General features: G+C 41.4%; 1 protein-coding gene across 9 annotated transcripts in view; it reads right to left on the reverse strand.

Moving 5' to 3' along the window:
* Window positions 1-26,189, reverse strand: part of akap9 (A-kinase anchoring protein 9) — a 198,149-nt gene that overhangs the window by 27,122 nt on the left and 144,838 nt on the right. For all 9 annotated transcript variants that reach the window (XM_033012551.1, XM_033012504.1, XM_033012544.1 and 6 more), the window contains 10 exons: window positions 22,957-23,967; window positions 20,949-21,113; window positions 16,564-17,022; window positions 15,373-15,433; window positions 11,441-11,550; window positions 10,458-10,649; window positions 9,395-9,559; window positions 3,111-3,261; window positions 2,623-2,845; window positions 2,072-2,222 (listed from right to left, as the gene is read on the reverse strand). In XM_033012551.1, coding sequence (XP_032868442.1) covers window positions 2,072-2,222; window positions 2,623-2,845; window positions 3,111-3,261; window positions 9,395-9,559; window positions 10,458-10,649; window positions 11,441-11,550; window positions 15,373-15,433; window positions 16,564-17,022; window positions 20,949-21,113; window positions 22,957-23,967 — 2,688 coding nt within the window. The remainder of the gene's footprint in view (window positions 1-2,071; window positions 2,223-2,622; window positions 2,846-3,110; window positions 3,262-9,394; window positions 9,560-10,457; window positions 10,650-11,440; window positions 11,551-15,372; window positions 15,434-16,563; window positions 17,023-20,948; window positions 21,114-22,956; window positions 23,968-26,189) is intronic.

The following is a 26,189-nucleotide window of genomic DNA, read 5'->3' on the forward strand; positions in this document are numbered from 1 at the left end:
TTTTTGGATGCTATGAGAAACTGGAAGATCTGATCAATTTTGAAAATTTTGAAAGGAAAATGTAATTGATGTAGTCTACATGGACCAGCAAGAACTTCTATGAGGACCCATAAAGGAGAAAGATCTAAAATATAACAACCCATGACAGCCAGAGCATGTTGGCAAGTTGTTTCCAAAACTAGCTTGGTGATAAGAGGGTAATCAATTGTTTTTGTAATTATACAACTGGTATAATGGTGCATCACAGGGATCACTATTGCAGTTTGTTTTATTCGTTAGTGATTGGGATGTGAAAAAAGAAGGTATGATAAGTGAACAGGTGACATGATGCTGAAAATAAGGAAGGTAGTCTTTGTTCACAAAATTATATCATGAATCAGAATTTTATGGGAGGAGTAATGGAACATGGAATTTAATGCTGAAAAAATAAGGTAAAGCATTTTATGACGACTAACAAGACTGGACATATACAATGAATGGTAGGACCTGGGAAGTACTGAGGAACAGAGGGACCTTGTTTTCAGAACCTTGAAGGAAAGAGCACAGGTAGATAAGGTGGTTAGATAGATTATGCTGCAAGTTGGCGAATTATGTGTAGTTCCGGTCACCACACTAAAGGAAGAGCCTGAGGTAGAGCCTTTTGACTGCAAGGAGAAACAGGATAGCCTGTGTTTGTTTATCTTGGAGCAGAGAAGGCAAAGAGGGGATCTTTGAGATATTGAGGAATATATAATTATAAGGGTCAGAGATAGTGTAAAGAATTTTCTTTGCAGTGGTGCTCATAAACAGGAATGAAACTTTAAGATTTAATTAAAGCGGATTTGAGAAAAATGCTTTCCACTCAGAAGATGGATGAAATATTTTTGTATACTCCCTCTGGGTGGGGGTGATGATGGTAGAGGCAGATATTATTACAGCAGTATCTAGATGAGTACTTGCAGCATCGTGGCCTGGCGAGCTACAGGCCAAGTACTGAAAATATATGGCAGGGTGAACAACAAGACCACTTTCTGTGCCATTGACTGTACAGGGTTTGGGCTGGATGGGGAATGAGGCGCAGAATCAACAATTATCCCACTGCATGCTGGAGGAGTCTTGGTGGGCCATATGGTTTACATCGGCTCTTGTGGGCCTGTCCCACTTTGGCGACTTTTTAGGCGACTGCAGGGGCGACTGCAGGAGACTATGCAGTCGCCACATGTTCGCGGGTAGTTGCCGGGGAGTCGCTTCATGGTCGTGAGGAATTCCCGCATTCTGGGAACTAGTCGAGGCCTCATTATGGTCATCGCAAATTCTTCAACATGTTGAAAAATTAGCGGCGACTAGAATGAAGCCGCCATGGAGAGTAGTGAGAATTCACGTGCCGTAGGTGCGTCGCCAGCAGGTCCTAATGGGTTGTCAGGAGGTCGAAGGTTCTTGGAGGTTCTCGTAGGTTGTTGCCGGTGCTGACCGGTGAATTTCATCGGCTCATTGGGGAAAAAAAAGGTAAGCAGTAGTTTTCAGAATCAAGGATAACTGACCGGTAATGTTAAATGTCCACCGAGCTTCACAGCCGTGTATCTCTTTAAAAGGACTTACCCTACACTGTGCTTTAGCCATCTTAATTACAGCGCCAACCTTCCTATTCATCGAGGTGTGTGTCTGTATCACCTTGGCTTTGCACCGTTTGAATTTTGTAGACAGCGCTCTCACCGCTAGCCCTGTCCCCCGCCTGCATAATGAGCTGGTGAAGGAAGCGATGTGTGTGTGTGTGTGTGTGTGTGCGCGCGTTCCACTCTGATATTCGCCGTTCCAGTTGCCGTTTTTCAGGCGACTGCGGACAACTTGACAGTCGCCGGCAGTCCGCTGAAAAATCGCCTAAGTGGGACAAGCCCATTACTTTTTCTTAAATTTAACATTCTTAAAAATCAGGGGACCTAATGTCTGCAGAATATGGCACATTTTACAATTTGATTAAGTAAACAATGTATTTAGTCTGGCATTGGAAATAGATACGAATTGGTGGCAGTCAAAAAGATATGCATCAGAGCACGGCTTCCATGAATCATCTCTGAGATAAAAGAATACAAACCTCTAATTTTTCTCGGTCATGCTCCTCTTTTCTATCTGGTTTACACCTTTCCTTTTCCACTGCCCACTCCAGTTCTTGGAACTTCTTCTGTTCTTTTTCCAGTACAGTGTTTAGCCTTTCTACTGCAGCTGCCTTTTCACTTAACTCAACCCTAAAATAGCCAAGAAAAGCAGTTATTTTTGTTGCAAGCACTGTGAAAAGGTTATAAATGTTGATGAAAAATATGAATTCTACAATTACTCTACTGATTCCTAAGAATCTTTTCCAAAAGCACTGGGTTTAATCACAAGAATCAGAGATGATATTGCAATTAAACCCTGATATATGAACACACTACTAATAATAATAACTTATGAGATTAGTACTGAATGCAATATCAATCTTTAGTAAAGAGGAGACAGGGTCTGGAAGTTATAGAAAGTGAAACATCATTTCATATTCTTTGCACTCGTACAACTCTTGCCAGAATCTTCAACTCCATCCATTTGGACCTCTTCCTTACCTCCCTTCATCCACTATTAGTAATTGGATTAAGAGGGGTACATGATTACCTCATCATCTCCAACTCTTTTAAGTGTTGGTGCTGCGCCTTCAGTGTGGTTTCAAGTTCCAGCTTTGTTTGAGAAAGTTCACTTTTCAATTCTGCCATCAGCATCTTCTCTGAATTCTGGTGGTCTTGGAATTCAACTCCCTTTGCCTTCAGTGTATTCAATTCCATCTGTAATGTTAGAATCTGAGCCTGCTTCTGTTTCAGATTGTTTTCCAGTAATTCCACTAAAAGTGAAGAAAGTATACCACAATGTTGCAATAATTAACATATTGAGATACTAATGCAGATATAACGTAAGAAATAGGAGTTGGTTATCTGGCTCTGCCGTTTATTTAGATCAGGTCTGACCATCTAGCTCAGTGCTATCTTCCAGTATATGCAGGGATCCCTATATCCCTTACTGCCAGAAATCGATCCGTCTGCTTTTTAAAAAAATTATTAATCTCATAAATATTTTTAAATCATATCATAGATTTCAAAATCCCATACTTCTTTGTGCACTGTATTCTTGCCCATCCACGGGCGTCCTGTGACCCTGTTGCACTCTCTGCAGGTAAGACCAAAGCTCACGTATTTCCATCATCATGCTGTTCCGATCTGCAGTCATTAAAAGTTGCACATCAGCTCTCCTCTGGGTTTCCTAATGCAAGAAGAAAATGAACAGTTACCATTATGCATGAGTTGACTCCCATTCTCCTTAAACTTGAGCACATCCAAATCTCTACTGTTCATATCTCAATTCACACCATACGATCATCCTTGTGCTGCTGACCGAATCAGGTTTCCGGTCTCAGAATGATCTTGTGACCTGACTTTGCCCTTTATCTATAACCTCTTCCAACTCACAATGTCTCAGTTCTCCATGTCTGGCCATTCCCATTCTTTTATTACTTAAGGTAGACACAAAATGCTGGAGTAACTGAGCAGGCCAGGCAGCATCTCTGGAGAGAAGGAATGGGTGACGTTTTGGGTCGAGACCATTCTTCAGACTGATGTTAGGGGAGTGAGCGGGACAAAGATAGAATGTAGTTGGAGACAGTAAGACTGGTGGGAGAACTGGGAAAGGGGAGGGGATAGAGAGGGAAAGCAAGGGCTATTTGAAGTTAGAGAAGTCAATGTTCATACCGCTGGGGTGTAAACAATCCAAGCTCATAAAAAATATGAGTTGCTGTTCCTCCAATTTGTTCGGGGCCTCACTCTGACAATGGAGGAGACCCAGGACAGAAAGGTCATTGGGAATGGGAGGAGGAGTTGAAGTGCTGAGCAACCGGGAGATCAGGTAGGTTAAGACAGACTGAGTGGAGGTTTCAGCGAAACAATCGCCGAGCCTGCGCTTGGTATCGCCGATGTAGAAAAGTTGACACCTGGAACAGCGGATACAGTAGATGATGTTGGAGGAGGTGCAAGTGAACCTCTGCCTCACCTGGAAAAATGTTTGGGTCAGATGGAGTCGAGGGGGGAGGTAAAGGGACAGGTGTTGCATCTCCTGCGGTTGCAAGGGGAAGTACCTGGGGAGGGGGTGGTTTGGGTGGGAAGGGACGAGTTGACCAGGGAGTTTCGGAGGGAACGATCTCTGCGGAAAGCAGAAAGGGGTGGAGATGGGAAGATGTGGCCAGTCGTGAGATCCCCTTGGAGGTGGCTGCCCAGATCCTTATTCAATTTCCTCTGGGAAATCTCTCCACCTCTCTCTTCTCTTTGGAATGGTCCTCAAAACGCATTTCTGATAAACCTTGGCAATTTCTACATAGTACTGTGTCAAATTTGGCTACTTCTGTGGTAAAAAAAATATCCAAAGATACTGCTACCACTGCCTTTGGGGACGAGTGTTGTAACAACTCGCAACAGAGAAAATAATTTAATCTCATCTTTCTTAAACGGGTAGTCCTTCATTTTTAACAGTAAATCCTAGTTTTAGATTCTCACAGGAGGAAACATTGTCTCCACATATGTGCTCTAACCTTAAATCTACGCTCTCTAACCTCTTGATTCATCTACCCTGGGAAAAAGACTATGCATTTACCCTGTCTATTCCCTTCATGATTGTATACACTTCCAAAAGATCACCTCTTTGTCTCCTGCATTCAGGGAATAAAGTCCCAGTCAGTCCAATCTCCCTTTATAGCTCAGGCCCACAAGTCCTGCCAACATCCTCATTAATCTTTGCACTACCTAGACTAAAAACTTATCTTTCTCCCAAGCCTTTCCTGACGTCCTCTGAGCGAGGGCTATTTGTATATATGTATGTAGCTTGCTTGTGTATACTATTCTTATAACAAATGTAAAGTACTTTGGTCAACGAGAGTTGTTTTTTATTTGTGCTATATAAATAAATGTGACTTGACTTGGCTATTTCCAGCTTAATGGCATCTTTCCTATAGCAGCGTGATCAAAAACGAACATAATACTCCATGTGCCGCCTCCACAAGGTCTTGTACAACTGTAACATATCCATCTTCAATTCCCTGACTAATGTAGGCGAATGTGCCCAAAGCCTTATTCGTCACCCTATTTACCTGAGGGCAATTCCATGGAAATATGTATTTGTGGATAGATTGCTCTACAACACTCCCAAGCCCTACCATTCACTGTGATCCTGCCTAAGTTCCCAAAATTCAACACCATTTATCTGAATTAAACTCTATTAGCCATTTCTCAGCCCGCTTGCCCAGCTGATCGTGACCATGCTGTAATTCTTGATAACCATCTTCACTGTCTAGGATAGCACCTACTTTAGTGTACTCTGCAAACTAATCGTGCCCAGTACATTTTCATATATCCAAATCATTGATATAGATGGCAAACTGTAATGGGCCCATCACTGATCCCTGATGCACAGCACCAGCTACAAGATTTCAGTCCGAAAATGGATCATCTACCACCACCCTCCGTTTCTTACCATTAAATCAATTCTGTATCCAGTTAGACAAAAATGCTGGAGAAACTCAGCGGGTGAGGCAGCATCTATGGAGCGAAGGAAATAGGCAGGAAGCTCAGTGGGTGAGGCAGCATCTATAGAGCGAAGGAAATCAGTCTGAAGAAGGGTTTCGACCCAAAACGTTGCCTATTTCCTTCGCTCCATAGATGCTGCCTCACCCGCTGAGTTTCTCCAGCATTTTTGTCTACCTTCAATTTTCCAGCTTCTGCAGTTCCTTCTTAAACACTGTATCCAGTTAGCTAGCTTTCCCTGAAACCCAGACGATCTAAACTGCCAGAATAGCCTACCATGGAGAATCTTATCAAAAGCCTCCATATAGACAACATCTACGATCCTGCTCACATCAACCTCCTCATTTACGTTTTAAAACAAAACTCAAATTCACAAGATTTTTTAGTTTTAGTTTTAGAGATACAGCACGGAAACAGACCCTTCGGCCCACCAAGTCTGTGCCGAACAGCGATCCCCGCACATATCCTACACACACTGGGGACAATTTTTCACATACACCAAGATACCTGTATGTCTTTGGAGTGTGGGCGGATACCAAAAATCTCGGAGAAAACTCACGTGGTCACGGGGAGAATGTACATATGTACTCCGGAATCGATATGGGTAGAGCTGCGAAACACTAAGGGGCAGAAAACGCTAGTGGGAGTTGTGTACAGGCCACCTAACAGTAGTAGTGGAGTTGGGGATGGCATCAAACAGGAAATTAGAAATGCGTGCAACAAAGGTAAAACAGTTATAATGGGTGACTTCAATCTACATATAGATTGGGTGAATCAAATTGGCAAGGGTGCTGAGGAAGAGGATTTCTTGGAATGTATGCGGGATAGTTTTCTAAACCAACATGTAGAGGAACCAACGAGAGAGCAGGCTATTCTAGACTGGGTATTGAGTAATGAGGAAGGGTTAGTTAGCAGTCTTGTTGTGCGTGGCCCCTTGGGCAAGAGTGACCATAATATGGTTGAGTTCTTCATTAGGATGGAGAGTGACATCGTTAATTCAGAAACAAGGGTCCTGAACTTAAAGAAAGGTAACTTTGAGGGTATGAGACGTGAATTGGCCAAGATAGATTGGCGATTGATTCTTAATGGGTTGACGGTGGATATGCAATGGAAGGCATTTAAAGACTGCATGGATGAACTACAACAATTGTTCATCCCAGTTTGGCAAAAAAATAAATCAGGGAAGGTAGTGCATCCGTGGATAACAAGGGAAATCAGGGATAGTATCAAAACAAAAGATGAAGCGTACAAATTAGCCAGAAAAAGCAGCCTACCAGAGGACTGGGAGAAATTCAGAGACCAGCAGAGGAGGACAAAGGGCTTAATTAGGAAAGGGAAAATAGATTATGAAAGAAAACTGGCAGGGAACATAAAAACTGACTGCAAAAGCTTTTATAGATATGTGAACAGAAAAAGATTAGTTAAAACAAATGTAAGTCCCTTGCAGTCAGAAACGGGTGAATTGATCATGGGGAACAAGGACATGGCAGACCAATTGAATAACTACTTTGGTTCTGTCTTCACTAAGGAAGACATAAATAATCTGCCGGAAATAGCAGGGGACCGGGGGTCAAATGAGATGGAGGAACTGAGTGAAATCCAGGTTAGCCGGGAAGTGGTGTTAGGTAAATTGAATGGATTAAAGGCCGATAAATCCCCAGGGCCAGATAGGCTGCATCCTAGAGTACTTAAGGAAGTAGCCCCAGAAATAGTGGATGCATTAGTGATAATTTTTCAAAACTCTTTAGATTCTGGAGTAGTTCCTGAGGATTGGAGGGTAGCTAATGTAACACCACTTTTTAAAAAGGGAGGGAGAGAGAAAACGGGGAATTACAGACCAGTTAGTCTAACGTCAGTAGTGGGGAAACTGCTAGAATCAGTTATTAAAGACGGGATAGCAGCACATTTGGAAAGTGGTGAAATCATTGGACAAAGTCAGCATGGATTTATGAAGGGTAAATCATGTCTGACGAATCTTATAGAATTTTTCGAGGATGTAACTAGTAGAGTGGATAAGGGAGAACCAGTGGATGTGTTATATCTGGACTTTCAGAAGGCTTTCGACAAGGTCCCACATAAGAGATTAGTATACAAACTTAAAGCATACGGTATTGGGGGTTCAGTATTGATGTGGATAGAGAACTGGCTGGCAGACAGGAAGCAAAGAGTAGGAGTAAACGGGTCCTTTTCACAATGGCAGGCAGTGACTAGTGGGGTACCACAAGGCTCAGTTCTGGGACCCCAGCTATTTACGATATATATTAATGATTTGGACGAGGGAATTGAATGCAACATCTCCAAGTTTGTGGATGACACGAAGCTGGGGGGCAGTGTTAGCAGTGAGAAGGATGCTAGGAGGCTGCAAGGTGACTTGGATAGGCTGGGTGAGTGGGCAAATGCATGGCAGATGCAGTATAATGTGGATAAATGTGAGGTTATACACTTTGGCGGCAAAAACAGGAAAGTAGATTATTATCTGAATGGTGGCCGATTAGGAAAGGGGGAGATGCAACGAGACCTGGGTGTCATGGTACACCAGTCATTAAAAGTAGGCATGCAGGTGCAGCAGGCAGTGAAGAAGGCGAATGGTATGTTAGCATTCATAGCAAAAGGATTTGAGTATAGGAGCAGGGAGGTTCTACTGCAGTTGTACAGGGTCTTGGTGAGACCACACCTGGAGTATTGCGTACAGTTTTGGTCTCCTAATCTGAGGAAAGACATTCTTGCCATAGAGGGAGTACAGAGAAGGTTCACCAGACTGATTCCTGGGATGTCAGGACTTTCATATGAAGAAAGACTGGATAGACTCGGTTTGTACTCGCTAGAATTTAGAAGATTGAGGGGGGATCTTATAGAAACGTACAAAATTCTTAAGGGGTTGGACAGGCTAGATGCAGGAAGATTGATCCCGATGTTGGGGAAGTCCAGAACAAGGGGTCACAGTTTAAGGATAAAGGGGAAATCTTTTAGGACCGAGATGAGGAAAACTTTTTGCACACAGAGAGTGGTGAATCTGTGGAATTCTCTCCCGCAGAAGGTAGTTGAGGCCAGTTCATTGGCTATATTTAAGAGGGAGTTAGATGTGGCCCTTGTGGCTAAAGGGATCAGGGGGTATGGAGAGAAGGCAGGTACAGGATACTGAGTTGGATGATCAGCCATGATCATATTGAATGGCGGTGCAGGCTCGAAGGGCCGAATGGCCTACTCCTGCACCTATTTTCTATGTTTCTATGTTTCTATGTATAGACGGCACCTGTAGTCGGGATCGAATCCGGGTCTCCGGTGCTGCAAGCGCTGTAAGGCAGCAACTCTACCGTTGCACTACTGAGATGTGCTCTTCCACAAAATGACTTTCCATAATCTAACCCTGCCTTACCAAATGGTTGATTATCTTATCCCTCAGTAACATTCCTACCACAGATGTTATGATTCCTGTTTTATAGACAATTCTTTTGCAGGATTTCTTAAACAGAGGCACAACATTAACCCCCCTCCAATCTTTCAGCACCCCGCACATGTGTAACAATGATTCATATATTTTAGCCAGGACACCTGCACATTTTTCACTAGCTTCCCAGTGTCCTCGAATATATCTGATCAGGCTCGGGAGATCAATCTACCTTTATACACCATATGACGTCCACCACCTCCTCGACTATATTATGGACTTGTCCTCAAGACATCTCCATTAACTGAACCAAGTTTCCTGGTTTTCATGTCGTCATCCACGGTAAAAACAGAGATGAATAGATATGATTTGGTCAAATTATCCTGACCTATTTCTCACTGAACTATAACAACAGCAATGATTCAATTCGAGGAAATACCTGTTCTTTCAGTAGGTTCAATAATTTCATTGCATCCACATTATTCAAGGATGGAGCTTGTGCATGCAGAGCCATTATGAAAGCATCATGTTCTTTGTTAAAAACATGCTGGACAGCTTGTAGTAGTTCACGTCGCCAGTCCGTGATGTTTTCAGTAGATAAAGTCTGTAAGAAACATCACCAACATTTTACAACTTGCTCAACTCTTAGGTATATGCCACTAATAAAAGCTAGCTTTATAATTATTTCAATAAAGTATATTTGCTCCCATCGATTAAACATCTGTCAGCAATTCTGCATATTTTATGACATTGGTTCTTTTAGATGAGACATCAAACTAAGACACCTTTAGTTTGCAGATGGATATGATTTCATTGCACCATTCAAAAAGATACAAATGAAAGTTCTCTCTATGTAACAGTCCTTTGCCTATCACCAAGAACTACCTGCCCATCTAATAAAAATGCCTGAAGATTACAATTAATTTGGCAGACTTTAAGACTGACTGAAAGCAGAATGATCTACCTACAAATACAGCCAAATTAATCCTATTTAGCTCGGTAAAGATTCCTGCGGAAGTTACAACCTTTAAAAGAGTTAGGCAAAAAAACAGTTTAGTTTATTGATTCAGAGAGCAAACCAATTAGAGATTGTTTAAACAGAGAGCTAAATTTTGTTTTGTTTATAGATCCAGCATAGAAAGAGGCCTTTTGGCCATCGAGTCAGCGCTGACCATCGATCGCCGCTACACTAGTTCTACCCTATACACTAGGGACAATTTATAGAATTAACCAACAAACCTGCACGATTTTGTAATGTGGGAGGAAACCAGAGCACCTGGAGAAAACCCACACGGTCACAGGGAGAACGTACATACTCCATACAAACGGCAGACATAGCCAGGATCAAACCTGGCTCTCTAGCGCTGTAAGGCAGCAACTCTACCTCTGTGCCACTGTGGGCAAAAATTTGTAGTCAGCGGTGATCCATCTGCACTCGCTGTTGATCTCTCATAAAGGTCCCCCATGTAAGATTAAAGACTTATCAAACTCAGTGTTCCTACCTTTGCTTCGCCACTGCCCTGAATTTTGGAAAGGACATCTTTAAGTGACTGCACTACATCTAGAAGTCCTTGTCTTTCCTGGTGCCAGTAGTCTGGATTATCTTCTAACGGTTGCTCCTTTTCTTCCAGGTATGGCGATTCTGATAGGGACAGCACCTGCATACCCTCTAGATGTACTTCATGAAGTAAAGACTGTACAAGATTAAAAAAATCAAAAAAATTAGGTACTGAGTTTATACAGCTTAGCTATGGCTTTCTATAACTACAGCATAACAAAGGCTATCAAAATTATCAACCAATCTTCAACAATTGTTTCTAGAATAAAACTATGTGACTTTATGATTAAAGTGAGCTAAATTAGTACAAAATGGTCATCTATTCATTTCTACAAATATTCTAAATTAGGTATGGAATAAATTGTCTTCAACTTTACCCTAAGCCCACCATCAAAAGAATAATAACAAAATACTGTACACATTGGAAATCCAGAACAGGAAACAATAGAAATGCTTAGTAGTTCAGGCTACATCTATGGAGAGAGAAACGAAGCTAACATTGTGTGTTGTAGGCACAAAAAGTTGGAGTAACTCAGCGGGACAGGACGCATCTCTGACTAATCTAGACTATACTATCTCGACTATACTTCTTCCCACCCGGCTTCCTACAAAGACTCTATCCCCTACTCCCAATTTAAGAGCGATGCTGCCTGACCCGCTGAGTTACACCAGCTTTTTGTGTCTATCTTCGGTTTAAACCAGCATCTGCAGTTTTTCCGTAACATTTTGTGTTAACAAGTTTCCATCAGGTCTTGCTCCAAATGTGCTGAAACGTTAAGTATGTTTCTCTCTTTGCAAGCAAAGTCTGGTCTGCTGAATATTACTTCCATGTTTTGCTTTATCTCCAAATCGTTATTCTATTGCAGCAATGTTGCATTCCCTCTCTCCACAAGAGCTTTTGAAAGACAAAGATAATTAGTTCCTCACCTTTATTTTGTCAGGAAGATTCTCTGTACCTTGTTCTAAAGTTGATTGGGCTGTGTGAGGCACGTTGTTCAGTTTTCTGGTTGTTCCTGGAAAGGTTGTTTGTTCCTGCCCTGAGGTAGTAAAATAAAATGTCCCTGAATTCCTACTAGAGTTGTCACCTGGACACAAATTGAAATGTACAAGCTCATCGCCCATGGTATGGAAATTATAAAAATCATCTTTCATTAGGGATAGATGTTTGAACACATACAGTGCCCTCCATAATGTTTGGGACAAAGACCCATCATTTATTTATTTGCCTCTGTACTCCACAATTTGTGGAAAAAAATCACATGTAGTTAAAGTGCACATTGTCAGATTTTAATAAAGGTCATTTTTATACATTTTGGTTTCACCATGTAAAAATTACAGCACTGTTTATACATAATTACCCCCATTTCAGGGTACCTTAATGTTTGGGACACATGGCTTCACACATGTTTGTAATTGCTCAGGTGTGTTTAATTGCTTTCTTAATGCAGGAATTAGAGAGCTCTCGGCACCTAGTCTTTCCTCCAGTCTTTCCATCACCTTTGGAAACTTTTATTGTTGTTTATCAACATGAGGACCAAAGTTGCGCCAATGAAAGTCAAAGAAGCCATTATGAGACTGAGAAACACGAAGCCAAACCCAAGGCTTACAAAAATCAACTGTTTGGAACATCATTAAGAAGAAAGAGAGCACTGGTGAGCTTACTAATCGCAAAGTGACTGACAGGCCAAGAAAGACCTCCACAGCTGATGACAGAAAAATTCTCTCTATAATGAAGAAAAACCCTCAAACACCTGTCCGACAAATCAGAAACAGTCTTCAGGAGTCAGGCGTGATTTGTCAATGACCATTGTCCGCAGAAGACTTCACGAACAGAAATACAGAGGCTAAACTGCAAGATGCAAACCACTGGTTAGCCGCCAAAATAGGATGGCCAGGTTTCAGTTTCCCAAGAAGTACATAAAAAGCAACCACAGTTCTGGAAAAGGGTTTGGTGGACAGATGAGACTAAGATTAACATATCAGAGTGTTGGCAAGAACAAAGTATGGAGGAGAGAAGGTCCAAAGCATACCACCTCATCTGTGAAACACGGAGGTGGGGGTGTTATGGCCTGTGCATGTATGGCTACTGAAGGTACTGGCTCACTTATCTTCATTGATGATACAACTGCTGGTGGTAGTAGCATAATGAATTCTGAAGTGTATAGACATATCCTATCTGCTCAAGTTCAAACAAATGCCTCAAAACTCATTGGCCGGCGGTTCATTCGACAGCAAGACAATGATCCCAAACATACTGCTAAACCAACAAAAGAGTTTTTCAAAGCTAAAAAATGGTCAATTCTTGAGTCGCCAAGTCAATCGCCCGATCTGAACTCAATTGAGCATGCCTTTTATATGCCGAAGAGAAAACGAAAAGGGACTAACCCCCAAAACAAGCATAAGCTAAAGATGTGGCTACAATACAGGCCTGGCAGAGCATCACCAGAGAAGACAACCAACAACTGATGTCCATGAATCGCAGTCTTCAAGCAGTCATCGTATGCAAAGGATATGTAACAAAATAATAAACATGACTACTTTCAATTACATGACATTGCTGTGTCCCAAATATTATGGTGCCCTGAAATGGGGGGACTATGTATAAACACTGCTGTAATTTCAACATGCTGAAACCAAAATGTATAAAAATAGCCTTTATTAAAATCTGACAATGTGCACTTTAACCACATGCAATTTTTTTTTCTATTACAAATCTAAAAATTGTGGAGTACAGCGGCAAATAAATAAATGATGGGTCTTTGTCCCAAACATTATGGAGGGCACTGTATAAATACGAGGCAATATACATTTGTTAATGTTCAAGAAGGAATTGCAGATGCTGGAAAATCGAAGGTAGACAAAAATGCTGGAGCAACTCAGCGGGTGGGGCAGCATCTATGGAGCGAAGGAAATAGGCAACGTTTCGGGTCTGATGTCTGAAGAAGGTTTTCGGCCTGAAACGTTGCCTACTTCGCTCCATAGATGCTGCTTCACCCGCTGAGTTTCTCCAGCATTTTTGTCTACCTATGAATTGGTAAATATTTTTAACTAAAAAGGTACTTGAATATTTTAAGAAGTTACCAGTGGGTAGATTTTGGTACATTGATGGATTATTATTTATAAGGACTTCCCAAAAATAATTGATGAACTAAAAGCAAAGTATAATGCAGATGCTGGAAATCTGAAATATATAACTCTTTAGACTTGACTGGGTAAGTGGGTACAATTAGGAGATGATTTAATGTTTAGGATAATTAAAAGGTGAGTGGGCCAAGCGGGAAAGGAGTTTTAAGGGTGAAATGGGGAAGGCATGTCTTCATAAAGTGGACTGGACATTTGGAACCCTTTCATAAATCAAAAAAGATGATAAATGCAGCACAGCCATTGACCCTTTATGCAGTTTTGTATGAACAATCCAGTTAGCTCCACTCCCTGACACTGTTCTTGTAGTCCTGAACATTTTAGAAAATATATTTAGGGCAAGAGCAGGTAAATGGAAGGGGTATATAAATCAGTGATGCACAAATAGATTCCGGAGGCTAAACGGCCCACCAACGCGATATTGCAATTTTCAGCTTGGCGACATATTGAAATATTTCCGCGTGGGGACTTTATTTATTTAAGTAATGCTGCATCAGGGAGAATGGGCAAGGGAGGAGTTCTGGATAAGCATCCAGTCCATTAAACCAAGAATCTGCAAGAATTTAAGCTGAACTAATTTGTAATACTTTGTTAAACAAATGCACCATCACTCATGTTCACATTTAGAAATCAGGATCTAGCAATAGAAGAAAATGAAAATGGAATCGTATTCATATTAAAATCTTAATCGTATTTCTAAACGACACAAGATCTTGTAAAGGTGCACACATTTATTTGAGGAAAGTATTGGGTTTTGGAGAGAAGGTGCTCCTTAAGGCTGGTGTAAATAATATTTACTTTGTAACTCCCTTTCACTCACTTGGCCACCTTTTGTTTACCATAGGGTGAATTAAAAAAAAATAGTTATATGATGCATTGAAGATCGAAACAAAGATATTCTGGAAAATCTAAACTAATGAACTTAATGGAAAAAGGAATCTTATAGAAAGTCAAGTTTTTTTTTGATGGGAAAATTGAACGCATTGACCAGAAGGTGTTCCATACAAAAAAATGATGAGGTGACACAGTACTATGTGGACAACGTCAGCCTTCAATATATTTCTCAGATAGATTTCATTAAACAATCTCAAGAAAAGATTACCATCTTCTCTCAAGCCCAAGGTAGTAGTGTGTAGCCCAGTGATACAGCGCTTGCAGCACCGGAGACCCGGGTTCGATCCCAACTACAGATGCTGTCAGTATGGAGTTTGTACGTACTCCCGGTGCAAGTGTGGATTTTCTACAAGATTGGTTTCCTCCCACACAGCAAAGACATACAGGCTTGTAGGTTAATTAGCTTGTTGTAAGTGTAAATTGTCCCTAGTGTGTGTAGGATGGTGTTCACATGCAGGGATTGCTGGTCGGTGCGGACTCGGTGGGCCGATGGCCTGTTTCTGTGCTGCATCTCTAAACTAAAAACATAACTAGTACAAATAGCAGAAGATAGGCTCAAAAAGCTGGAGTAACTCAGCGGGACAGGCAGCATCTCTGGTGAAAAGGAATGGGTGACGTCACTCATTCAATCTCTCCTGAGATTCTCTCGCTGAGTTACTCCAGCTTTTTGTGTCTATCTTTGGTTTATCCAGCATGTGCAGTTCCTAGCCAGTACAAATAACCAATATGTTAAAAATTGATAAGTATTTTTTCGAAGTCCTATTGATTTAGGCGTTTGAAATAAAATACAGTAATCAGATAAAATAAATACAAATAAGACTTACCACTGATATCTCTATCCCTGAATTGCAACGTGGCAGATGGCTCTGACGAACCAACATGAGCCTAAGCGAAGAAAAAAAGATTAAGGTGGGCTTTGATGATCCCAATTAAAATTTTTCCAGAAATTAAAGAATTAAAAATCAAAATGCAGATGGAAAAAGATGGTGAAAATGTTTTAAAAATACAATAGTTTATGATATTGAAGGGAGGGAGATAATACATTTAATCTATCTATCTATATCTATACATAACAAGCTCTGATCTTGTTATCTTCCGGTTTATGCGGCCTTTCTATTTGCGCAAAAACGGTTTGCGACAGCGATATACGATTTTTCACCAGTTCACTCACCGTTCTCCTATGCTGCAATTGCACCAAGTTTCATGTCGTAAAAGTTAGCGAGGTTTAAAAAATTTTTTAAAACGCGCGTCTGCAGATCGATCTCTTCTCCTGCCGTTCAGCGTCGCGCGGATTAGTCTCTTTCCCTGTCACTCACCGGCCGGTCCGCCCCTTCCTGCGTCATCGCGTCTTTACTGGAACTGCCGGCGGTGGTTTCCAACCACACACAATTTTCGGAAGGACCCGAAGCAGCCCAGCCCCAAACAGCCCAGCGTCGGAGACCCATGCCAGCGTCTGAGACCCAGCCCAGCGTCGGAGAACCGACCCAGCCCAGCCCCGGAGACCCAGGCCAGCCCAGAGTGGGATATGTCGCCAAATGGAAAGCAGAGACTCTGATCCAGCGACCAGCCCCCTCCCCCTACAACTCCCCCCCCCCCCCCGCCCACTTCTGTTCACACTTTTTCTCCCTCTTTTCCCTATCTGCTACCACCCTTTATTCAGTTCTATTCTTCATCTTTCTTTCCATCAGATTCCAGAATCTGCAGCCTTTTGTTCTCATCACCCAGTCAATATTGCCACCCTTCCTGCCCTTGCATGACAATCAACCTCTCTTGGCCTACTCGACTTAGCTTGCCTTGCCTCTCTCCAATCTCGTTATACTGGCCTCTCCCCCTCTACCTTTTCAATCTAGATGAAGGATCCTGACCCAAAAAGTCAACTGTCCACTTCCCTCCACAGACGCTGTCCAACCCTCCACGACTGCTCTCTTTATTTGGCAACAAGATGGATTAACTATTTTGAATAAAATTTGCAAAGTCTGATATATTAATTATGAATTACAGTAATTTGTACTAACCATTGCTTTGAGAGCATGGTCCTTTTCTGTCAGTGTATTTATCTGTGTTGTATAGTCTCTTTTCAAAACTTCCATTTCATTGAAATGCATTTTTTCCAGCTTGGTCATTTCAACAGCATGTAGCTCTTGTAGTTGATCAATTCTCTCAGAGCATTGACATTTTATATTTGTAATTTCCTCTGAAGGAGCAAATGAAGGCTTAAATTGTTCTGTTGCATTTTCACGAGTGATCAGCATACCATCAACAACATCAGATGTAAATGTTGAATTTGCTTGGATTTTTATCTGCCTTTCTTTAACCAAATATTGTTTTTGCTCTTTGGTGCCATCTAAATGTTTACACTCTTCTGGAATTAGCCGGCCTGGTTCAAAATGAGCATTTTCCTCTTCTGCTTTGCACAAGGCCTCGGTTGCAGCATTGAGCTGCTCCTGAAGATGAATTATCATTTGTTCCTTTGCCTAAGTAAAAAGAAAGAAATCAGGTTGTCATTTTGCAAGTTAGATTTCACAAGCAATCTTTAATGACAAGTTACATATCTTGGACACAAAGTGTTGGAGTAACCTAGCGGGTCAGGCAGCATCTTGAAAAACATGGATATGTGAGGTTTTGAGTGCAGACCCTTCTTCAGTTATAGATGCTTATAGCCTCACCCGCTGAGTTTCTCCAGCATTTTTGCCTACCGATTTTTCCAGCATCTGCAGTTCTTTCTTAAACACTTCTTCAGTCATTAATCATAATGGTTAACCATAAATACTGCGTTATTTTTTCTGGAAGTTAGATTGTAGCTTAATGGTAGAGGGCATGGGTCGCATCTCTGAGGTGCTGGGTTCAATCCCTAGCTTCTCCATGGTTTTCATTAACCATAATTGCTGCAAATTATGTATCTTGGACTGGGGTGGGCCAGTGCCTCCTCACAGATGAGGTATGTTTCACAAAACTGGTGGTCTTGCTAGAGTTATAAAGTCAGAGTCATACAGCACAGAAACAGGCCCATCAACACAACTTGTCCATCCCAACCAAGATACCCCATCTAAGCTAGTCCTAATTGCCTGTATTTAGCCCATATCCCTCTCAGCCTTTCCTGTAAATGTACTTGTCCAAGTGTCTTTTAAATGTTATTTTTGTACCTACTTCAGTTACCTCCTCTGGCAATATATCGTGGTCAACAAACACCAGACGTCTTACCCCGAGGCATTTACCACCATTGCTGGGGACTTCAATAAGGCAAACCTCAAGAAATCACTCCCTAACTTCCACCAACATGTCTCCTGCTGCACCAGAGGACCAAACACCCTCGACCACTGCTACACCACCATCAAGAATGCCTATCGCTCTATCCCTCGCCCTCACTTCGGTAAATCCGACCATACCGCGGTGCTGCTTCTTCCTGCCTACAGGCAGCAATTAAAGAGCGCACCCCCAGAGGTGAGGACAGTACTGAGCTGGTCGGGGGGTGCAGCGGAACAACTTCAGGACTGTTTGTAGTCTGTAGACTGGGCAATATTCAAGGACCCAGCAACAGACTTGAACGAATATGCCACAGTCGTTACAGACTTCATTAAGAAATGTGTGGAGGACTGCATTCCTACAAATACCTTCCGAGTGTTTCCCAATCAGAAACCTTGGATGAACTTTGAGATCCGCACTCTTCTGAAGACCAGACACCGGGCATTCATGTCTGATAATACAGTGGTCTACAAGAAATCCAGATACGACCTTGGTAAGACCATCAAAAAGGCCAAAAGGGACTTCTGCTCCAAACTGGAGAATGAGACAGATGTTCGGCAGCTGTGGCGGGGCCTGAATGCAATCACCTCCTACAAGGCGAAATCAGGAGGCAGCTCGAATGTCGGCGAAACATCACTCCCTGATGAGCTCAATGCGTTTTACACATGCTTTGATAGGGAGAATACTGATGTGCCTTCCCGAGCCTCTCAACCTCTCATTTCTGAGGTTCCCACATGCTTTAAAAGGGCATCAATTATACCAGTGCCCAAGAAGAGCAAGGTGACGTGCCTCAATGACTATCGACCAGTGTCACTACGCCTGTGGCGATGAAGTGCTTTGAGAGGTTGATCATGGTGTAAATCAACTCCTACCTCGACAAAAACCTGGACCCAGTGCAGTTCGCTTACCGCCACAACAGATCAATGGTGGATGCGATCTCGCTGGCTCTCCACTCCGCTCTGGACCACTTGGACAACAAAAACTCATATGTCAGGCTGTTATTCATTGATTACAGCTGGGCATTTAATACCGTCATCCACTCCAAGCTGGTTACCAAACTCGCAGAACTGGGTCTCTGCGCATCCCACTGCAATTGGATCCTCGACTTCCTCATTCACAGACCACAGTCTGTTCGTATTGGTGGAAATGTGTTAGCCTCGATAACAATCAGTACGGGAGCACCTCAAGGCTGCGTGCTCAGCCCCCTGCTATACTCACTCTATACTCATGACTGCGTAGCCGGTCATAGTGCGAACTCCATCATCAAGTTCGCTGACGACACCACTGTTGTGGGACGTATCACTGATGGGGATGAGTCAGAGTATAGAAGAGAGATCGAGCATCCACCATCGACCATATGGTGCCAGCACAATAACCTGGCCCTCAACGCCAGCAAAACCAAGGAACTGATTGTGGACTTTGGAAGGAGTAGGATGGGGACCCACAGTCCCGTTTATATCAACGGGTCGATGGTTGAAAGGGTCAAGAACTTCAAATTGTTTAAGAAGGAACTGCAGATGCTGGAAAATCAAAGGTAGACAAAAGTGCTGGAGAAACTCAGCGGGTGCAGCAGCATCTATGGAGCGAAGGAAATAGGCAACGCTTCAGGCAAAAACCCTTAACCCCCCCCCACCCTCCATCAGTCTGAAGAAGGGTTTCGGCCCGTAACGTTGCCTATTTACCTAAGAGCTTCAATTTCCTGGGCATGCACATCTCTGAAGATCTTTCCTGGTCCGAGAACATTGATGCAATTATTAAGAAAGCACATTAGCGCCTCTACTTCCTGAGAAGATTACGGAGAGTTGGTTTGTCAAGGAGGACTCTCTCTAACTTCTACAGGTGCACAGTAGAGAGCATGCTGACCGGTTGCATCGTGGCTTGGGTCGGCAACTTGAGTGCCCTGGAGCAGAAAAGACTACAAAAAGTAGTAAACACTGCCCAGTCCATCATCGGCTCTGACCTCCCTTCCATCGAGGAGATCTATCACAGTCGCTGCCTCAAAGAGGTTGGCAGTATCATCAAGGACCCACACCATCCTGGCCATACACTCATCTCCCCGCTACCTTCAGGTAGAAGTTACAGGAGCTGAAGACTGCAACGACCAGGTTCAGGAATAGCTACTTCCCCACAGCCATCAGGCTATTAAACTTGGCTCGGACAAAACTCTGAACATTAATAGCCCATTATCTGTTTATTTGCACTTTATCAGTTTATTTATTCATGTGTGTATATATTTATATAATGGTATATGGACACACTGATCTGTTCTATTGTCATGCCTACTATGTTCTGTTGTGCTGAAGCAAAGCAAGAATTTCATTGTCCTATCAGGGATACATGACAATACACTCTCTTGAATCTTGAATCTTGAATATCCACCATTCCATATATCCACCATCCTTTGTGTGAAAAAGTTGCCCCTCAGGTTCCTATTAAATATTTCCCCTCTTACCTTAAACTATGTCCTCTGGTTCTTGATTCCACTCCCCTGGGTAAAATGCAACAATCAATTCCCCTCATGATTTTATACACCACGACAAAATCACCCCTCAACCTCGTGCACTCCAAGGAATCAAGCTTGCCCAATCTCTCCCTACAGCTCAGGCCCTTGAGTCCTGGCAACATCTTTGTAAATCTTCTTGATACTCTTTCCAGCTTAACAACATCCTTCTGAAACATCTTTCCTCCAGCAGGGTCACCAAAATGGTCCAAATGCGGCTTAACTAGCGTCTTGTACAATTTGACAGTTACATTCCTATGAAACCTCAGGTAAAAAAAAAACAAAGTACCTCCCCCCACAGGATTTAAAAAAAAGTTTATTTTAATGGCTATGTTTAATTTAGTTACTGCAAGCTAAACACATAAAAAGCTATTTAACAGAGCACATAACAAAGGAAACAATTGCATAAATGCATTTCCATTAGTTGTAATATGCCACTGTATAAATACAGTAGATATTATAGGAGAGAACACAGAACAGAGTTCAGAAGACAGAAATAATGACACTATTAAAAAGACCAAGAGATCGCAATGACGGCTATGAAGGAGAATATTGGGGAACAAAGGAACAGAACGAGTATTTGCTACATGGTGGGCTGTACACAGCACTTATACAGCAAGCATTTCTGATTCAGAAAGACTAACTTCCAGAATGTACCTGTAAATCTTCCTGGAGTTTTTCAGTCTGCTCTCTGTAATTATTTAATTCTTCTTTGGTTATTGCAGCTTCAGCTTTGACCTGATTTAGTTCTGAAACCAGGTTAGTTATGGAATTGGCACCTAGTTGAGCAGGAGTTTCTAGTGATGGAACATTGTCAATAGCCTGCAAAGTTAAAGAGATTTTTCCTCACGTTATACAAATACAGCAATCAATATGACAATATTAGGAACAAAAAAAAAATACAGGCTGTATAGCTTCTGGTTTTTCACATCGTGTATTTTCACTGAGTTCCACAAAGTATTTCTACAGCCATGCAATAATAGTAAACTAGTACATATGGCCCACTACATCTGTATTGACCAATACAGCTATTTAAACTGCACATCTGCCTACACATGGTCTCTGTCCTTCCATTCGCAACCAGTTTGGGTCTCTAAATGCCTCTTAATATCCGCATCCACCACTTTTCCTGGCAGCACATTCCAGGCATCTACTACTCAGTGCAAAAAAATAAAAAAGAACATTTTATTTAAATTTTCTTCCTCTCATCTTAAAATAGCTCCCTATTTGATAGTATTTGATACTTCTACCCTGGGGGGAAAAAACTGACTAGCTACCCAATGTATACCTCTAATATTTTCATAAACTTCTTCAGGTCTCCCCTCGGTCTCTGATGCTCCAGAGGAAACAATCCTAATTTGTCCTTAATTTGTCTCCTAATATCTAATACTGTCTAGCCAGGCAGCATTATGGTGTGGCTCTTCTCCACCCTCTCCAGGTCATCCACATCCTTTCTGCAATGCTGCAACAAGGATATGCCAAATGTGGCCCAACTTAAGTTTTATACAACTGCATGAATTCCTGACCTTTGCACTCACCTTTTCAATTAATGAAAGCAAGCATGCTGTACGTCTCTTTACTGTCCCGTGTACATGCCTACCCGCTTTCAGGAAGCACTGGATGCACTCCAAGATGCCTCTGTACACCTGTCATTTATTGTACACTTTCTCTTAGGTTTAGGTTTTTTATTGCCATGTGCGCCAAGATACAGTGAAAAGCTTTAGATAGCATGCTATGCAAACAGATCAGGTAATACTAAACAAACAAAATACAATCAAATTAAACTCAAGCACAATAGGTAGAACAAAGAGGAAGATACAGAATCCAGAATATATTTCTCAGCATTCAGTATTCCAAATGCGAGTTGATCCTATCTCGAGGAATCTTTGCCAATAATTTCCCTACCACTGATGCAAAGTCATCAGCCAACAATTTCATGATCCATCTCTATTGCTATTCTTAAATAAAGGAACAACATTGATTATTTTCTAGACCTTTGGGACCACGCCGGTGGCCAGAGAGGAAATAAAGATTTCTGACAAGGCCCCAGCAATCTCCTCTATGGCGTCGCTCCATAACCTGGGCTAGATCCCTTCAAGTCCTGGGGACATCCATCTTAATTCTCTTCAAGACATACAATATGCTCACCCGAGTGTGTAGAAGGGTCCCAACCTAAAGGTTTGCCAATCAGGTTTGAAGGGTCCTGATTCAAAATATTGCCCATTCATGTCCTTCAAAGATGCTGCCTGAAACTGCTGTGTTTCCAGCACTTTGTGTTCTATGTAAGATTCCAGCTTCTGCAGTTCCTTCCATCTCCAATACACTTTCCTTCTTGATATCAACATTCCCAAGAAATCAGATATCCCTCCCTGATCTTGTTATCCTCCTTGTCCTTCTCCTTGGGGGATATTGATGCAAAGTATTTGTTTTGTACCATGTCCATTTCCTCTGGCTTCAGGCACAAATTACCACCTTTGTCCTCGAGTGGTCCTACCCGCTCCTGAGCTGGATTCTTGATTTTAATGTATGGATAATAAGCCTTGGTAATAACCCTACTCGTGAAGGACAGTTCATGGTCCCAATGTACTGATGTGCTCTAATTATTTTGTCTAACAGTTGCTTTAAAGATGCAGCAGATAGTTGGAATGGATAGAGGTTTACTTACAATTAATGATTCAGGAGTCTGTATTCTGTTGTCTTGTTCTGCTGACATTTTCTTCTCTAAAATGTCACGCAAGTCAGTTAATTTCTTCTCTTTCTCTTCAGCTTCTTGTTGAGTAGTGGACAGTACTTGCTTTTCAAGTTCAAGCTCCTTTTGGAGATCAATCAATTGCTGTTGCAGCTCAGTTAGCTGCTTCCTCAATATTATAACCTCTTTACTTTGGTATTCACTATTAGTCCTTCCATTATGTTGTGGAATTATTTGATTGGATTCTTTTGAACCTATTTGGCACAGCTGCGTTTGTTCTCCTCCTTGTAGTTGTTCCACCAAGACAGTATCGTCTTTGAGATCCGAAACATTTTCACTTTCTTTCATTTGACTTTGGTATTGCTCTCGGCAGAGCCCAATTTGTTGCTGTACAGCCTTTAACTGTACCTGACTCACTAGAACTGTTGCAACCTTTTCTCTGAGAGCATCTTCCAAAGCAAGAATTTGCTTCTCATGCAGTCTAGCCTCAGTCTGGGCTTGTTCCCTTAAGTTCTGTATTTGAAGTTGACACAAATCTAACTTTTTTTCTTTCTTTATGATAGCTACCTGCAGCTCCTGCATCCTGAACTTCATATTGTTTATAGTTTCTTGTGAACCTTCTGTAAAATTATCCTTTGTCTCCACTGTGATATTTGCAAATTCTAATCCTGGAGTTTGCAACAACTTGCTTTGCTCTTCAAGTTTCTGCTTTGTAGAGATCACCTCTTCTCTCTGCTTATCCACTTGCTGCTGCAGAAGTTCTTTTTCCATCATCATGTCAAGTTGATGCTTCAAATTCTCTGCCTTTTCAGAAGGAACTACGTCCAATGGCATTACTTTCATCAGTTCCTGTTGTAGCTTTTCTATAACTTCATTTAATTGTTCAACCTCTTCCTCATTATGCTTTTTTAGACGTTCTTGGTCACTTTTAAGATATTCTATTTGTGCTTCCAGGTCCCAGAGCTGTTCATCCTTTTTCTCAGCAATCTAAAAAAATATTGAATACATAATCGAAATTTCTGGCATTAGAAAACATGTGAAGAATAATTTCTATTGACTCCATTTTCAGCTATTTTTACAAACATAAAATCCTTATTTCTTGCTTTCGCTATATGTACGATTTTTCATTTTGAAAATTTAGTAAAGAAATTCGGCTGCTGCTCCAAACATGAACGTTCCACTTCTACCTCTGCTTCTTTTGTCAGTCACTGGCCCTTCATTTCTGCCACAGCCGATCTCCCTATTTGGTTATTCAGTAGCCATAAAAAGCACAACTCTGTTTTATACTTTCTTGCCACAATACAAGCATGGAACCATGTTTGCCTCTCTTGGTTAACAATTGTTTTCTTAGGACCCATTTATTCTGACTGCCTCATCTTAAAGATAGACAAAAATGCTGGAGAAACTTAGTGGGTGAGGCAGCATCTATGGAGCGAAGGAAATAGGCAATGTTTCGGGTCGAGACCCTTCTTCAGACTGATGTGAGGGTGGGGTGGGGGGGGGCTCATCTTCAATCTCTCTTTCGTGCAAATACTCCTACTCCTGTGATCTTCCCTGAGAACCTTGCTGGCATAATTCCCATGATCATAGGCAAATCCAAAGATGGTAATTTTCTTGTAAAAATCACTTACATCCCCTTCCATCAACCTTAACAAAATTCCTTTCACACCTACCTCTGAAGCAAATGCAATTCTAATCAAACAATTTTTAACTATGCCTAACCTTCGATATTCTATTTGCCTCAGTGCAATTATGATCCATAATGTACTAAAACACTCTTCCTGCTAAATACATAATATTTTTGTTAACCATTAAACTTTTATTCTGCACTGATTTGGGAGAGATATTCACAAGAGATTAGTCTCTTGTGCAGTTTCCTCAATCATATTCTAGGAGACATTGACATGTCAATCACCTTTGAACGTTACTCTTCTCCGCCACAGCAGTTCACCACTCCCCATGTAAAAAATCCAATGACTACTTTGGCTTCCTTCTCTACTTTGATGAATTGCTTGCTCCCAGCATCCCACCTCAGACAGAGAGCAGTGCTGAACTACTATCTGCCTCTTTGATTTCCCCTCGGACTATCCTTGACTGCACTTTGCGGCTTTACCTTGCACTAAACGCTATTCCCTTATTATGTTATACTGATTGTATTGAGAAGGGTGATTATAGGGTGATGGGTTGTATATTTGGCTAAGAGATACTGTATTGTATATGAGGGTTTTTTCTTTTCTTTTTTCTTTTACTCTCTTTTTTTGTATGGCTTTGTAAATATTTGATTAGTGTATAAATATAAATAATTTGGTGTACATATAGCTGCTGGTGTACATATGGCGTACTTATAGCTGCTAAATTTGTATAAGATAATTATAAGCAGTTGAATAAGGGATGGGAATTAATAAGCTTTGGCTTCTTCCTACTCCTTTTCGGACACATACGATTTCATTTATTTATAGATATTGTTTATGACACTTTATAAATATTCTTGTTTTAATTTTAGTATGCTGTTTCACACTTGCTTTTTATTCTGTTCGAAATAAAGAATAAAAATAAAAATAATAATAAATTAATTAAAATTAAATGTATCTATACACTGTAATCATTTATAGTCTTTCTGCTGACTGGTTAGTACGCAACAAAAAGCTTTTCATTGTACCTCGGTAACGTAATAATAAACTAAACAGAAACTGAACCTTCACACTCCCAATGTGGATCCCGTATCTTTTGTTAGCTTTCCTCCGATCTGCTCATGCCTTACTCAACCTTATTCATTATACTCCATCTCTTGATTATTTGAGACCAATCATCCAACTATCCTGCTTTGCACTTATGGCAGTGAACAATGTAACTTGTTCCTTCCTTTTGCAAGAATACCACAACCTTATTAAAAAAAAAACATAATATCAATCCTACAAACCACTCTACCTCTCTTGCCTTTCAAAAACCACTGGACATATTTTGTACTACCTCCCTTGTTTTTCCAAAATCACTGGACATATTTTGTACAAAATCCAGAGCTATTTTTTCAACAGCTCCATACCCGCACATCTCCAAACCCATACTCCCACCTCCACGACCTTCCTTAAAACAGAGATGAGTTGATACAAACCAAAGATGCAAATAATCTGCAAAGCATTATCCCACATTCAGAAGCGTTAACATTGTCAGCCAATGCATACCCCCCAAATCTCCACTTTTCAGCTTTG

Source organism: Amblyraja radiata, chromosome 2 (genome assembly GCF_010909765.2).
Source record: "Amblyraja radiata isolate CabotCenter1 chromosome 2, sAmbRad1.1.pri, whole genome shotgun sequence".
NCBI classification, from domain to species: domain Eukaryota; kingdom Metazoa; phylum Chordata; class Chondrichthyes; order Rajiformes; family Rajidae; genus Amblyraja; species Amblyraja radiata.